Genomic DNA, 15,141 nt, shown 5'->3' on the forward strand with positions numbered 1-15,141 from the left:
TGTTTGTAATAAATGCTGAGTCAGAGCCTTTTATTTGTCATATATCACCAACATTTTGGAGCAGGTAAGGATTTTTCAATGATGTCATTCAAACAGAGTGTGTACCTGCGCATAGGAGTCATTAGTTTCACTGTGAGAAGCTCTAAAAGTGGCTAAATGTGTGTAAACATGGTTAAATGTGGCGAAACCTGCTATAGAAATCTAATTGCACAATAAAATGATCAGGGAAGGAAAAAAACGATCACTTCTGGGTGTAGAATTACTAATCATAGAAGTGTAAATGAGGCCTAAGTGTCAATTGGAAATCCCTCCCCCCCATTGTATATCTACTGCATGTCTGAAAAAATACTGCATGTTTTTTGGGGTTTTCTGTTATATTAGAAGCCCATTCAAAATAAACTGACTCCCTTAAAAGTGGTATTAAACCCAAAACGCATTATATTGCAGTTTGTCATTCCTTAGATTTGGTGGCTGCATTCATTTTGAAAGGTGTTGCCTTTCAAATGCTCTCTGAAGCCCTAACTGCCACTTATACTGTGGATGGGTGGCATTGCCAGGCTCTGCAACATAAATATATATTGCCTGGCACATGCACACTGGTGCAGCTGCTGGGTGCACTCTGCTCCTGTACCCAACTGCATTGATCGCTGTGTGATCACTTGATTACAATGTCAACAAAGCTGTTATGAATTAATTTCATTCATAACAGCTGTGCTTCCTATAGTGATCCTGTGATTGGCCCACAGCTATTACATGGTACCTGGGCTAGTCACAGCACCCTGTATCATGTGATTGGCTGTAGCCAATCACATTATGTCAACAGAACAGCTGTTATGAATTGAATACATTCATGACTGTTCAAATGACTGCTGTTACAATCACTGTAACAGCAATAACAGCGTAAAAAAAAAATCCCTGACCTGATCCCCCTCAGAGTAGTAAAGTGTCACTATGGTGACACTGAACCATGGAAAAAAAAATATAAATTTAATTTAGGTACAGTGTTGCATGACCAAACAATTGCCAGTTAAAGTAGCACAGTGCTGAATAGCTAAAAATGTCCAGGTCATGAAGGGGGTAAAACCTTCCAGTGGTCAAGTGGTTAAGATAATTCCTTGGGCTCCCCCTCAAGTCACCAGAACTAGTATCCCTATTGAAATATATCCCCACTGTTTTTGTTCTGGGGACAACCCAAAATGTGGAATTTTCTTTTGCTTTCATCAGTAATGGCAAACAGTAAAAATAGGTTGAATCTCCTTAAAGTGGTTCTAAAGTCTCAAGGTTTTTTTACCTTCTTGGATTCTATTATTAATAATGATTTTTTTTTTTATTTGAGTATTGTTATTATTATTAATAATAATTGATTTCATTTTTTGCTGGGGTTAGGGGTTTATTATTATTTATCATGATTTTTTTATTTATATATTACTATTATTTTAAAAAATTTTATTTGAGCAGAAAAACGTGCAAAAAGGGCATTAACCACTTGCCTACCGGGCACTTCTACCCCCTTCCTGCCCAGGCCAATTTTCAGCTTCAAGCGCTGTCGCACTTTGACCATTGCGCGGTCATGCAACATTGTACTCATATGACATTTTTATCATTTTTTTCACACAAATAGAGATTTCTTTTGGTGGTAATCGCCGCTGGGTGTTTTATTTTTTGCGCTATAAACAAAAAAAAGAGCAAAAAATGTGAAAAAAAAAGTTTTTCTTTGTATCTATTATAAAATTTTGCAAACAGGTAATTTTTCTCCTTCACTGATGTGCATTGATGAGGCTGCACTGATAGGCACGGATAGGCAGCACTGATGAGGTGGCACGGATAGGCAGCACTGATGGGCACTGATAGGCGGCATTGATAGGTGGCACTGATGGGCGGCACTTGTAGGCAGCACTGATGGGTGGCACTGCTGGGTACATATGGTTGGCACTGCAGGGCAAAGGTGGGTGGCACTGCTGAGTGAAACAGGTGGGTGGCACTGCAGGGCACAGGTGGGCACTGATTCAGTGCCGATCCCTTTGCTGACAACTGCCGGTTCTTGGCAGTACTTTCCTCACGCTGTGACAGTGTGAGGAAAGTGAAGCCGAAAACCGGCAACTGTATTTACCCGGTGATCACCGTGTCATTGGACACAGCTGATCACATGGTAAAAGGCCATCGTGATTGGCTGTTTACCGTACCCCATGATCGCTGTGTCCTACCGGCGCCGCGGGTTCAGGAATGACGTCAATGGATTCCACAACCGTGCTGTAACCTTCCTTCGGCTATACCGTGGTTGGGAACTGGTCAAAAAGCATGCAAAAACGCAGCGATCAAACATTTATATTCTTTAATATGAGGATAAAAACCAGCCATAAACACGCAAATCTGCCCTGTTTGAGCTACAAAAGTAGTTCCAAAACTTTTTTGAGCTTCAGGCGTTCTTCACGCGCTTAGAGTGGAGATGTGAACCATCTCCAAGGAGTAATATTGATTTTTTTTACCCCCGCCTGAGCGCCTTGGAGCTAAAAAACGCTGAGGTGTGAATGGGGCCTAAAGCCAGTGCTACAATGCAGAAGTCTTTTATCATGGTCGCAGGACCCGGACAAACACTCAATGTCCCCATTTCCCCCTCTGTGATTGGCTGACTAGATGAGTGAGTGCATTGTGTGTGGAGCCGCCAGCAGCCAGACGTGTCGTTGTAGAAGGGAGAGGTTAGGTGTGACGCGGGTGTCTGTCGGCAGGGGGAGCTCGTGGGATGGCGCGCTGCCCTGTGGCTGGCCTAGGCTGTGTACGTCGCTGTGGATATCGTGTGTGGAGGTGTTGCATCATCTTCTATGGTAAACACGGAGGATTAAACGTTTTCCACACAGAATGGAGGAAGGCGAAGGCGCCGGGCCGCTGAGGTGGGTTTGCAGTGTCCGGTAGGTATATGTGGTGTGGAGGAGGCCTGTGCGGCCTGTAGGAGCGGGGCTGGAGTAGTACGTGGAGGGAGGGGGGCTCCTGTATACTGGGCCTCCTTTGTGTCGGCGCTCTGTGTATACAATGGACATTGGTGAGTTTCGTGTGAGGAGAGGGGAGGGGGAGCCGTTGTGAGCGGGGACGAGTATCGGGGAGGGGGTCCATGCTGGTCCTGTGTGGTGATAGCAGGGCCCCCTCGTCACCCCCCTCTAGCGGCTGGGAGTAGTCAGGCCGGTTAGTCGTGTTGCTGCTGGTGTGACAGGTGGTGAGTCAGCTGTGAGTGTACGGATCATGCTCAGACATGCACTGTGTGTGCCAGGGATCTAGCCCCGACTTGTCTGCTCTCACACGTTATATAGAGGGAGCCCAGCTCCACAGCCTCAGCACTTTACATGTCAAGGTAAGAATAGTCTTCTCCTGCTGTCCAATACCCCTCTCCTCTCTTTGATCCTCCTGATCACTGATCTACATGTCATCAACACTGCCTGTCAAGCAGTAATCCACTCATGTCTTCTTTTGTGTTTGTTTACATGTGTTCTCACAGAGAATCCTCCTTCCATTACAGGGAAATGTGCAATGTATCATCTTCCAGTACCAACTGTATAGAACACTCTTCTATCATGGGCTCAGACAAAGAAACACTGGTGAGTGAGTGCTCTAGATCTTCTTTATTCCATTTACTGTTGTTGTCATCAGCCTGTCATTAAGACTGTTTTCTTCCAACTGGTTACTATTTCAGGTTAAACCAAATCCACTTCTGTTGCATCTGTTAAAATCTGCCGGTGCCCAGAAGGATACCTTTACAATGAAAGAGGTGCGCGGATGATGTGTTTGCGTAAGATTGTATGCAATCTGTATTAGCCGTGCTTTGTTTTCTGATATAATATAGTTCATTGCATTGTCTCCATACTTGCGCTGTAGGTTATTTACCATCTTGGTCAGTACATTATGGCCAAGCAGTTGTATGACGAGAAGCAACAGCATATTGTCCACTGCTCTAATGATCCTCTGGGAGAACTATTTGGGGTACAGAACTTCTCTGTAAAAGAACCAAGGTAATATGAATACAGTGTGGATGTGAGATTGTGACGTTCTAGAAGGGTTTATTTTATGTAAAGGTTACCACATGTGCACACACTGGTTTAATGTCCTGCTTTTTTTTTTTTCCTCTGTAACTTTTACTTCTTTTCCTTTTAAAAAATTTAAAAACACGTCTATCTCTTTATTTCCCATTTAAGCTGGATTAAGACACAGAATATGATTCTGGTGTATTCTGAAACTTTTACAGGGAGAGGGGGGCAGTTTTTCTGCTTTTTTATTCTTTACTCTCTCATCATTCTTTTCTTCACTGGCTTGCAACATCCTGCATACCATTCCCTACAGCAACTGGCTGACTTGCAAAAATAACCCTCTTCTTTTTCCATTGTCCCAAAAAACTCTTTACTCTTTCCTTCAAAGTCCTTATATATCACAGTGCCTGAAGCAGAAATGTTTTTTTTTTTCTTGACCACAGCAGCCTTAGTTTAGCCATACACATTAGGAATTCTATCAATCGATTCCCCCATGCATGCTTAATAGCGATGATGGAGGAATAATCCCTGCTAGCTAGTGTGTTCTGACAGCTGCTGCTCTTGCTGCTGTCATAATACCTGAACTGTCTGGCTGCAGTCACTGTTCAGCTGAGAAATTTTTAGTTGGTTTATTAGGTTTTGAAATCAAAGTTGGTCAAACTGACAGACACCCACGGCTGGAATTTGTGCCAATTCAGCAAGAATCGGCCAATATTTGAGCCATGTATGTCCAGCATACGTTAGTCCTTCCTGTACAAAATGGGGGCATGAAAGTGATATTCTATCGGGTGTGGACATTCATTTTTTAAAAAACTGCTTGTCCAGGGACTAAATCGGTGCCCCAATCTACTTGTCCCTCATGACAATCTACTTTTGTCCTGATAAAAAAATAAATACTTTTTAACCAAAACCGTATTTAAATCTGCTTTAAGTAATGTCTGGGGCTTTAAAAAGCAAAAAGGCTTTATCTCCTTGTCACCTCCCTGCCTGTCACCAGCACCACACCCGGAGGCTAGCAGGAAGGGGTGAGACCTTGCAGTGCAATGAGCACTAATTGGGTGCTCCTTAGGAATGGGGAGTGTCAGGCTTATCCTTTATCCCTTTTGCTGCCAGAGCTGTTTTTTGCACACATGTTTAAAAAATAATTTAAGGCGTGAAGATTACAAAAAAAACTCCTAAACATTTATATATTTTCTGAAATCGGAGACTCTAGAGCAGGGGTGTCAAACTGGCAGCCTTCCAGCTGTTGCGAAACTATAAGTCCCATCTTGCCTCTGCCTTTGGGAGTCATGCTTGTAACTGTCAGTCTTGCAATGCCTCATGGGACTTGTAGTTTGGCAACAGCTGTAGGGCTGCCAGTTTGACAAGAGTGCCATAGAGAATAAAATAGTGGTTGTTCCAATTTTTTATGTCACACGATATTATCACAAAGGTCCAGGAAACGCAAGATATCAGTAAAAAATAAACTTAAGTTAATTTTAGCGCACAAAAAGCAATACATTTTATCCATTTTTTTTTTTTTAAATATAAAAGACGAGGTTGCATAGAGTAAATAGATATCCAACATGTCAAACCTTAAATTTGTGTGCGCTCATGAAATGCCAGCAAACTTTAGTACCCTATATTTTCTATAGGTGACGCTTTTAAAGCCTTTTCTAGGTAATCAGTTTAGCATTACAGAGGAGGTCTGTTGCTAGAATTATTGCTCACATTCTGACGTGCGTGGTGATATGCATTTGTTGTTTTCATGCGTAGGGATTCCCAGTGCATGCTTTTACATTTGTATGTGCGTACATATATTGGGGTGCAGGGCCTTGAAACATTTTGGGGGGTTATATGCTTTGGTGAAACTATTTTTTAAAAAATATAATTTACCTTTTTTTTTTCCCCATCACATAGGGGATAAAGTCCTTTTTTATGTGATGATTTTTTTGGGGACAGGTTCTCTTTTTTTGAGATGTCCAGGGTCTAAAAGAACCTGCATGTCTCCCCTGTACTACACTGGATGTAATGCAGTGCACATCGCACTGCATTACATTCTTTCCTGGCCTCGATTGCCGGGAAATCTGTCAACGGGGACCCGGAAGTGATGTCACATCACTTCTGGATCAAGACAAGAAGGGGAGGGGAGTGGATGTGTCCACTCTCCTCCCTGCCCTATTCCCGCCCGCATCCACTAACTGGTTCCAGGCCTGTAGATGGGCAATCTGAGCCCAGGAGACAATACAGGCAGGGGGGGTGGAGGCTGGCCACATAGTGGGCTGTGTGGAAGCAATCAGTGGCAGCGCTGCCGCTAGAATGCTTCCACCTGACAGATGAGCCTTGCTGCTTGCCAACAGAAGGGCTAATGGTGAAAAAAAAAAAAAAAACCTGCCCAGAACTACATATCCCAAGCGTCGGGCGATATGAATTGAACATCCCTGTAGATGACAAAAACAAATTAAGACATTTTGATATATAAGGCCCAGTGTGCATTGTTTTGTGTTTGTAAATATGCGTATACAGTTGGTCACGTTACACTTGATTAAAACTTGGCATGTTACTGAACAAACTACAAATCCAGGAGCCATTGCACCAATCAATGCATGCTGAACACAAGCTGTGTTGCTCAAAATCAGGTTTGACCAAATGTGAAGTTGCTACCCACAGAGTTTATAACGCTGGTCTTTTTGCTCATATCAGTCTATATTTGGTCATAAATGTTAAAATTTGATTACAGATTTTCCTTTAGATTTAACATCCGATGTCTAAAGCAAGGCCCATTTAACCCTGTTATTGCTGTCATTGTAGAAACTACTTTGGTGACTTTAGGGGACTTTACACTTTAGTGTTGGAAGTAGCCACTGCTGCAATCCTTTGCCATGTTTCCTGGGCTCCTCGAGCCCATCGGCGGACCCAGAACTAGCATGGTGGGTGCCATTGGCTAGAGGGGAGGGAGATCAGCCAACATCTATTCAATGATCTCCCCTTCCTGTTGCTGAGCCGAAAGTGATGTGTAAAACATCACTTCTGGGTCCTGGTGTCACTGTCCCAAGTATGGCTGGGGAAAATATCTAATCTAATGAAGTGCAATCTGCATTCTATTAGATTAATTGGTGGGTAGGTGAGGCGTCAGGGGGTCTTTTAGACCCCGGATGTCTCATTAAAGAGAACCAGTCACCAAAAAATGCATCACATAGGGGACTTTTTGTCCCTATGCGATAAAAAAAAAAGTGTTTCATGTTAAAAAAAAAAAAGTCTAATAAATGTTTTTTGACCTCTCACTCTCTCATACATGCACATACATATGTATATACATGTGTTGGGAGGGGCACAAACAAAAATATTGATTGTGCTATACATGTTGCATATCACTGTGCATGTCGGTGTGGGATCAATAATTCTAGATTCATTATTCATTGTTAACATTAAACTGAAGGACCGGTAGGGGCTTTTAAAGCATCACCTGTGGGAAAATATAGGGTACTGAATTTTGTTGCTGTTTCGTAAGTGCACTAAATTTTGTGTTCAGTCTGAGTTTATTGAAAGTTTTTCAAATACGGAAGAAGCAAAGACACACAGCAAACAAATACCAAGTCAGTCTTATTACAACCAAAAGAAGGGTATTATTTTGCAAACTAGAACATAGAAAGTGTGACATGTTGGGTATTTATTTACTTGCCCAGCTCCTCTTTTACATTTTACCAAATATTGGGTAATTTATTGCGTTTGTGTGCCCTAAAGTTAACTTTAGTGTATTGTTTACTGAAATTTTGTGTTTCCTAAACCATTGCACTAATATTATGTGACATAAAAATTTGTATCTACCACTGTTATCCTCTAGGGTGTCTGCATTTAGAAAATATATGTTTTGTGGGTTTTATGTAACGACTCTGGCAGCAAAAGGGTTAAAGGGGCCACCTTCCTACTCCAAGTGTTCTGGTGCATTGTGTTAAGATGGCTCATTCATAAAGAATGTATTGGCAACACTGGTAAAATGGCATGCAGTGATTTGCGGGTCTGTCAGCACTTGCTACTGTATGTTTGTCCATTGGAGTGCCATTCACAACAAATGGCCCTGCACAGACTAGTGTGGTACTTCATGGTAAAGTGCTGCATTTTACTTCATGTTAATGTAATAAAATATAGGAGTTAAGCCAGCCCAACAGTCCAATAAATTAATATCCAGTAAAGGTGACCCTCACACAACCTAGTTTTTGGTAAATCTAATGGAGATTGTGCAAACTGATTTTAACATTGGTGACCTGCATAATATGGATAAAAATGTGTTATGTCGATACACATTTACTGTCAGAAAGGTACTCTCAGTGCTCCTCTGGCTTTTGTCTTATTGGAAAAGTGAAGTGAAGAGACAAAGGTAGGTCAGTGAACCTGGACCAATGTATTGTCTAAATAATAAGTTATGTAACCTCTTATGTTATGTAATGTTTAATGAAGCGTTATCTGTAGAAATTTACACAGTCACTTTGACAGAAATTTGTTCTGTTTGTGACTACTCCAATAAGTGAGGATGGGGAAAAAAGACTTGTATGAGATGTGTCTGAAAAGTCATTATGTTGCTTGTAGAAACCAGTGAGTGAGAGTGCTTTGGCCAAATGGATACTACATTTCAGAAATAAATTTGAGACAGTTGATATATTTCAGGTCAGTTTTGCAGTGTTTTCCAAATGCCTTCTGGTCACTTTAGGCGTACGGTATAATGTTTGTAAAGCTGTGTTACAATTAAACATGTTTGTCATGGTGGATTCCTGTGGTTGGCCAAGGTGGGGAGGCAGGCAGATGTCACAATTTTAACCTCAGCCAACCAGGGGAAGCCATGTATTGCTTAACCACTTGCCCTTCCTGAGGATTTACCCCCCTTCCTTACCAGGCCATTTTTTGCGTTACTTTAACTGACAATTGTGCGGTCATGCAATGCTGCACCCAAATTAAATTTGTCATTTTCCACCCAAATTGAGCTTTCTTTCGATGGTATATGATCGCCTGTGCGTTTTTTTTGTTTTTTTTTTTGTTTTGTTTTTTTTGTTTTTTTGCGCTATAGCAAAAAAAAAAGACAATTTTGAGAAAATAAAACAATATTTTTGAATTTAAAAAATCAAATTCCATCATAAATTTAGGCCACAATGTATTCTGCTACACATCTTTGCAAAAAAAAAAAAAAAATCCCAATACGTGTAAATTAATTGGTTTTACATGAAAGTTCTAGCGTTTACAAATGGCGGTATATATTCTGTGGTGTGTGGGGTTTTTTTTTTTCTGTTACTAGAAATGGCGGTGATCAGCAACCTTTTGCGGGACTGCAGTGGGCATTCTGACACTGGGGGGAACTGACTTTGTGTCACTGACATCCCCAGTGACACCAGTACAGTGAACAGTGCTTAAAAAAAAAAAAGCACTGGCACTGTATTAATGGCACTAGGCAGGAAGGGGTTAACATGAGGGGCGATCAAAGGGTTAACTGTGCTGTTTCACCATGTCCTGTGTCCGTGTGCTTCACTATAATCTCATTGCTTTGCATGGCTATGCTGTGCACAGCCATCCAAAGCAGTGTGCACAAGCCGACAGGGAGGAGAACTGTTTTGTTTACAAACAGTTCTCCTCCCTGTCCGATATCCTCAGCAGTCACGCGGTGCCGACGAGTAATCACCGGCCGGGACCCAGTGATTGACAGCCGTCCCCAACCTGGAAATGCAAAATCTCGTGTGTATATATACGTGATTTTGCGCACCCGTGCCACACTGTAGCAGTATTTCCGATATAGGGTGGTCGGGAAGCGGTTAAAAAAACAAAACACAAGGCTTCTTCTGAATGGTGGAGGCGCATTGAGGCTGAGTTGATTTCCTCACGATAGCAGATGAGAAATCACTCATAGTGCTGTAGAACCTGGCGCTGCATGTTGTATAGGCTAATGCTTCAACAGTATGTTACATAGTTAGTCTGGCTGAAAAAGGACAAAAGTCCATCCAGTTCAACCAAAAAACAAGTTACAATCCTATACCCACTGTTGATCCAGAGGAAAGCAAAAAAAAAATCCCAGAAAAGCATGATCTAATTTGCTCCTGCAGGGGAATAAATTCCTTCCTAATCCCCCGAGAGGCAATCTAACGCTCCCTGGATCAACTTTACCTATAAATGTTAGTATCCAGTTATATTCTGTGTATGTAGGAAAGAATCCACTAAGCTGGCTAGAACCAACTCTTGAGGGAGTCTATTCCACATATTCACAGCCTAGTGGTCATCTAGGAAACCGATGGGGATAAGGCACTTCTCAGGTACTTGTAACCCTAAAACGGACTCCAGACCTCTCTTCAGGACCCTCACAGCGAAATGGACAGCTCCTCGACAATACCAGTCTGAGCTTTTGAAAAACACCAGATGAAAATAGAAGAAAACAATTCTAAAAAAGAATGCAAAAACACATGCAGCCTTCACATCTAAGAATTGCTTTTTTCTGGTGGCTTATTCATGGAGCCACCAGAAAAAAGCAAAAAAGAAAAAAAATCCAGTATTGCTAAGTTGCTGTGGAGATACAGGCATAGTCAGGCTCTCTTGCTGAGAGTCTGTGACAGCCCCTTAGTTGTATTAACCCCCAGTGCATCAAAAGGTTGTGGGTGAGGGAGTCATGAATGTAGAAAGATTTCTATTACCAGAAAAAGAATCGGCACAAGGGATGTATCCTACTGACTCTGTAAGTTATGTTCCTGATTGTGCTGATTTTTTTTTTTCTTTTAATTGCACTTGGACTTTAAAGGATTCACGCAAGATGCTTCAAGCTTGCTGAAAACTTTACAAAAGCTTTCTGAACATTTCATAAAAGATTGCTGTTCACACTATTTATACACGCTAAAGCTAAACTTGGCCATACAATGTAAAGCAATGCACCTGCTTTTCAGTACACCTCGACTTACAAATGTGAATGCTCTGTGTATTGTGGTTCATTGCATTGGTCATAAATAGCGCAGGTATGTTTTCTCATGTGTTTAGCCTTGTTAAGGGTCCATTTAAAGTAAATTGCATGCCTTAGCACAATGTGCAGTAACATGCACATACAGTTGTGTTCAAAATAATAGCAGTGTGTTGAAAAAAGTGAATAAAGCTCAAAATTCTTCTAATAGCTTTTATTTCCATACACACAAATGCATTGGGAACACTACACATTCTATTCCAAATCAAAACATGAAGAAAAATATATCAAATTTGTGTTGTTCCTCTAAAAAAAGTGAAGAAAAGTGAATATTAGACTGTTCAAAAAAACAGCAGTGTTTTTATTCTTCTTTACAAACTCAAACATTCACTATATAAACTGAAAAATGTTTGAAGATTTTGCTTTCCTTTGAATCACTTAATGAATAATTAGTTGTATAAGCACTGTTTCTGAGAACTGCTGTACATCTGTGTTGCATGGAGTCAACCAACTTCTGGCACCTGTGAACAGGTATTCCAGCCCAGGATGATTGGACTACATTCCACAGTTCTTCTCTATTTCTTGGTTTTGCCTCAGAAACTGCATTTTTGATGTCACCCCACAAGTTTTCTATTGGATTAAGATCCGGGGATTGGGCTGGCCACTCCATAACGTCAATCTTGTTGGTCTGGAACCAAGATGTTGCACGTTTACTGGTGTGTTTGGGGTCGTTGTCTTGTTGGAACACCCATTTCAAGGGCATTTCCTCTTCAGCATAAAGGCAGCATGACCTCTTCAAGTATTCTGATGTATTCAAACTGATCCATGATCCCTGGTATGCGATAAATAGGCCCAACACCGTAGTATGAGAAACATCCCCATATCATGATGCTTGCGCAACCATGCTTCACTGTCTTCACAGTGTACTGTGGCTTGAATTCAGTGTTTGGGGGTCGTCTGACAAACTGTCTCCGGCCACTAAACCCAAAAAGAACAATCTTTCATCAGTCCACAAAATGTTGCGCCATTTCTCTTTAGGCCAGTCAATGTGCTCTTTGGTAAATTGTAACCTCTTCAGCACGTCTTTTTTTCAACAGTGGGACTTTGTGGGGGCTTCTTGCAGATAGCTTGGCTTCACATAGGCGTCTTCTAATTGTAACAGTACTCACAGGTAACTTTAGACCTTCTTTGATCTTCCTGGAGCTGATTGTTGGCTGAGTCCTTGCCATTTTGGCTATTCTTCTATCCATTCGAATGGTAGTTTTTGGCTTTCTTCCACATCTTTCAGGTTTTGGTTGCCATTTTAAAGCATTTGCAATCATTTTAGCTGAGCAGCCTATCATTTTCTGCACTTCTTTATATGTTTTCCCCTCTCCAATCAACTTTTTAATCAAGGCACGCTGTTCTTCTGAACAATGTCTGGAACGACCCATTTTCCTTAGAATTTCAGAGAGTAATGCACTGTAACCAGCATGTACAACATTTGCTGCCTTGCTTCCTTAAATAAGGGCAATAATTGCCACCTGGTTTTCAAAGAATGAATGACCTCACTAATAGAACTCCACACTGCTATTATTTTGAACATGCCCCTTTCAATTAGTGATTCAATTACACAGAATCAGCAGCATGCATGTCATGACTGTTGGATTTCTATTACTCTACTACACCTGCTAGTAAATTATTTGCCATGTAGAAATATCATTTCTACCAAAAACAGTGATTGATCAGGTTAGTGATGTCTGACTGCTATTATTTTGAACACAACTGTTTATCTGAATAGGGCCTAATGGAAATGTACAAAGAGAAAAAATAAATGCTGACCTTCTGAAAATTCCAGCTACTTCTGTCTTCATAAATTCATGGGTTACTGACTAGCAAACAGCCTTTAATAAAATCAGTGGGAATTCAGAACACATGATCTGAATTTGTAAAGATTTAATAGTATTAGACCAATATTACAAAAGATAAACTAGAAATTTTAGAATGAGCTGTCTGTGCATTGTGTATTTTGTCCAATACAAGCTTCCTTTAGGAAAAGAAAGTCTTGACTCCACCTTTCTGACACATTTGATTTTGTCAGTCAGGACAGTGGAATACTGTAACTTGCAATTAGAATGGACATTACTTGTTCTGTTATGCGTAATTAACAAAGCATTTCCCGAAAAAAGGGCAATGTCCAAATGTATAGAAAGATGTGCAGAATTTACACAGACATTGGGCCTTATGTTAAGTGTCTAAAGAAAGGAGTTCTTTTTTGTCTAGAAGAGTAAGTCTTCTTCTCTATGGCACACACGTTGTGCTAAGGAGCATCTGATTGCTAGGGGCAGCAGAGATTTGTTCTTCTTTTTTTTTTTTTTTCATTCAGTTTCATTCTTCATTCATGCTGTTTAGTAAATTTATAGAAATGTGTGTCTACAGTTTCCACCTAACAAAAATGAATCACTTTTTAAAAGTTTCCTGTTGCACAATCAATAATTTAAAAGTTTTTGGAGAGAGGAGGAGTAAGATATATATTAAAGGCTATTTTCAAAGCGTACGGATTTACAATTTTGTCTTAAAAACCGAATCTGTGACAACAAAGCTTGTTAAGTCTGAGATTTATTACATGTTATTGCTGGAAGAATTTGACTCCATATTGTAAACCTAGATCTACAAAACAAATATTGCAGAAATGAACAAATGAGTTTCTAGTATATGTGCAGGTTTGAGTATGTACAGAACTAAAATATCATCTCACACTTTCTTCCTTTAGGAGGTTGTATGCAATGATTTCGAAAAATCTAGTAACTGCTGATTCACAAGGTAAGTTATTCAAATATATGTACTTTTAATATTAGTCTAGCTTACAAGACTCTACTTTCATTCTTTCTGTATTTATACCAATTCAACTCTCACATCTGTACACCCCTTATGGACCAGAGCAATTTTTAAGTTTCTGCTATGGACCTTTGTTATTAAACTGTAAGTTCACTTTTCAGGGGGGTTTTCAGTGAATCCCTCCTATGCAATTCTGTATCCAATGAATAGTATGTATCATAGTGTCTGCTGTTGGAAATGGTTCTCCTATTCCAGATGAAGATGTTTTGGGGCTTCTCCAGAAACATCATTGCCCCATCATATCCCACCATACCTCCTAGTCCTGCTGCGGGTTGGGCTGAATGTCAGTATTGCGCCCCCAAGTGGCTACTCTTGGCTATTCAAAATTCATGTGTGGGCTGTGCATCCTCTCCCAGCTCCAGCTAACCTTAGTAGTGACCGCTCTGGGCCATTGAAAGTCAGCGTGTGCTCCTTGAGCTCAGTGCACTGCGCACATGTATAGTTTGAACAGCCTGGAGTGATCATTAAGGTTAGCTAGAGCCTAGGCGTGGACACACTGCATGCTCACAAGCAGCTGCTAGGGCCCGTGCTGTGGACAAAAGAATGGGGGGGGGCAGTGCTTTTTGTGGAGAGGAGCTAAAACAGCTGCATCTGAAATGGGAGGATCTTTGCTGTTTCCAGCAGAAGGAGCTATGGTATGTACTATTTTTTTTGTATGTTGTATTGAGCAATTTCCGGAAAATCTTCCTGATAGGTGAATTTACAATTTAAACAAAGTTGTTTTTTTAAGGACAATCTGATTGCAAGACAATATAATTTGCAATCCTTAGGCAAAAAAGTAGCAAAACTGGAAAAAGGGCCCTTTTTTTTTCCTGACCAATACTATTTTAACAACTTGCCCTTTGGAAGATTTACCCCCCTTGCTGACCAGGCCAACGCTATTTCAACTGGTAATTGCGTGGTCATGCAACGCTGTACCCAAAGGAAATTTATGTCCTTTTTTCACACAAATAGAGCTTTCTTTTAGTGGTATTTGATCATCAATAAGTTTTTTTATTTTTTGTGATATGAACAAAAAAAGACCAAATATTTTGAAAAAAAAAAAAAGATATTTTCTACTTTCAGTTACAAAATAAATCCAATAAACTCAAAGTTAGACATAAATTTAGGCCAAAATGTATTCTTTTAAATGTCTTTGGTAAAGGAAAAGAAAAAAATCCCAATACGTATTAGTAATTGGTTTGTGTGAAAGTTATAGCATCTACAGACTATGGTATAAAGATTGGAATTTACGCAGCTTTTAGTTTCTGACTGCCTATCACATCCCCCCCTCATGACTCCTTTTTGGAAGTAGACACCCCAAACTATTTGCTGAGAGGCATGTTGAGTCCATGGAAGATTTTATTT

At 40.6% G+C, this 15,141-nt stretch overlaps 1 protein-coding gene across 2 annotated transcripts in view; it reads left to right on the plus strand.

Annotated features, from left to right (window-relative positions):
* Positions 1-2,710: 2,710 nt before the first annotated feature.
* Positions 2,711-15,141, plus strand: part of MDM2 (MDM2 proto-oncogene) — a 36,703-nt gene continuing 24,272 nt past the window's right edge. The window contains exons 1-5 of one of the 2 annotated variants that reach the window (XM_089674121.1): positions 2,711-2,888; positions 3,509-3,587; positions 3,683-3,757; positions 3,865-3,998; positions 13,670-13,719. In XM_089674121.1, the coding sequence (XP_089530247.1) occupies positions 2,857-2,888; positions 3,509-3,587; positions 3,683-3,757; positions 3,865-3,998; positions 13,670-13,719 (370 nt within the window). In that variant the 5' untranslated portion in view covers positions 2,711-2,856. Of the gene's footprint in view, positions 2,889-3,181; positions 3,344-3,508; positions 3,588-3,682; positions 3,758-3,864; positions 3,999-13,669; positions 13,720-15,141 lie in introns of those variants that run through there. The other variant, XM_089674122.1, reaches the window with a different exon arrangement.

This window comes from Staurois parvus, unplaced genomic scaffold, assembly GCF_062004578.1.
Source record: "Staurois parvus isolate SC_StPar_1 unplaced genomic scaffold, SC_StPar_1.0 ptg000147l, whole genome shotgun sequence".
NCBI lineage: Eukaryota > Metazoa > Chordata > Amphibia > Anura > Ranidae > Staurois > Staurois parvus.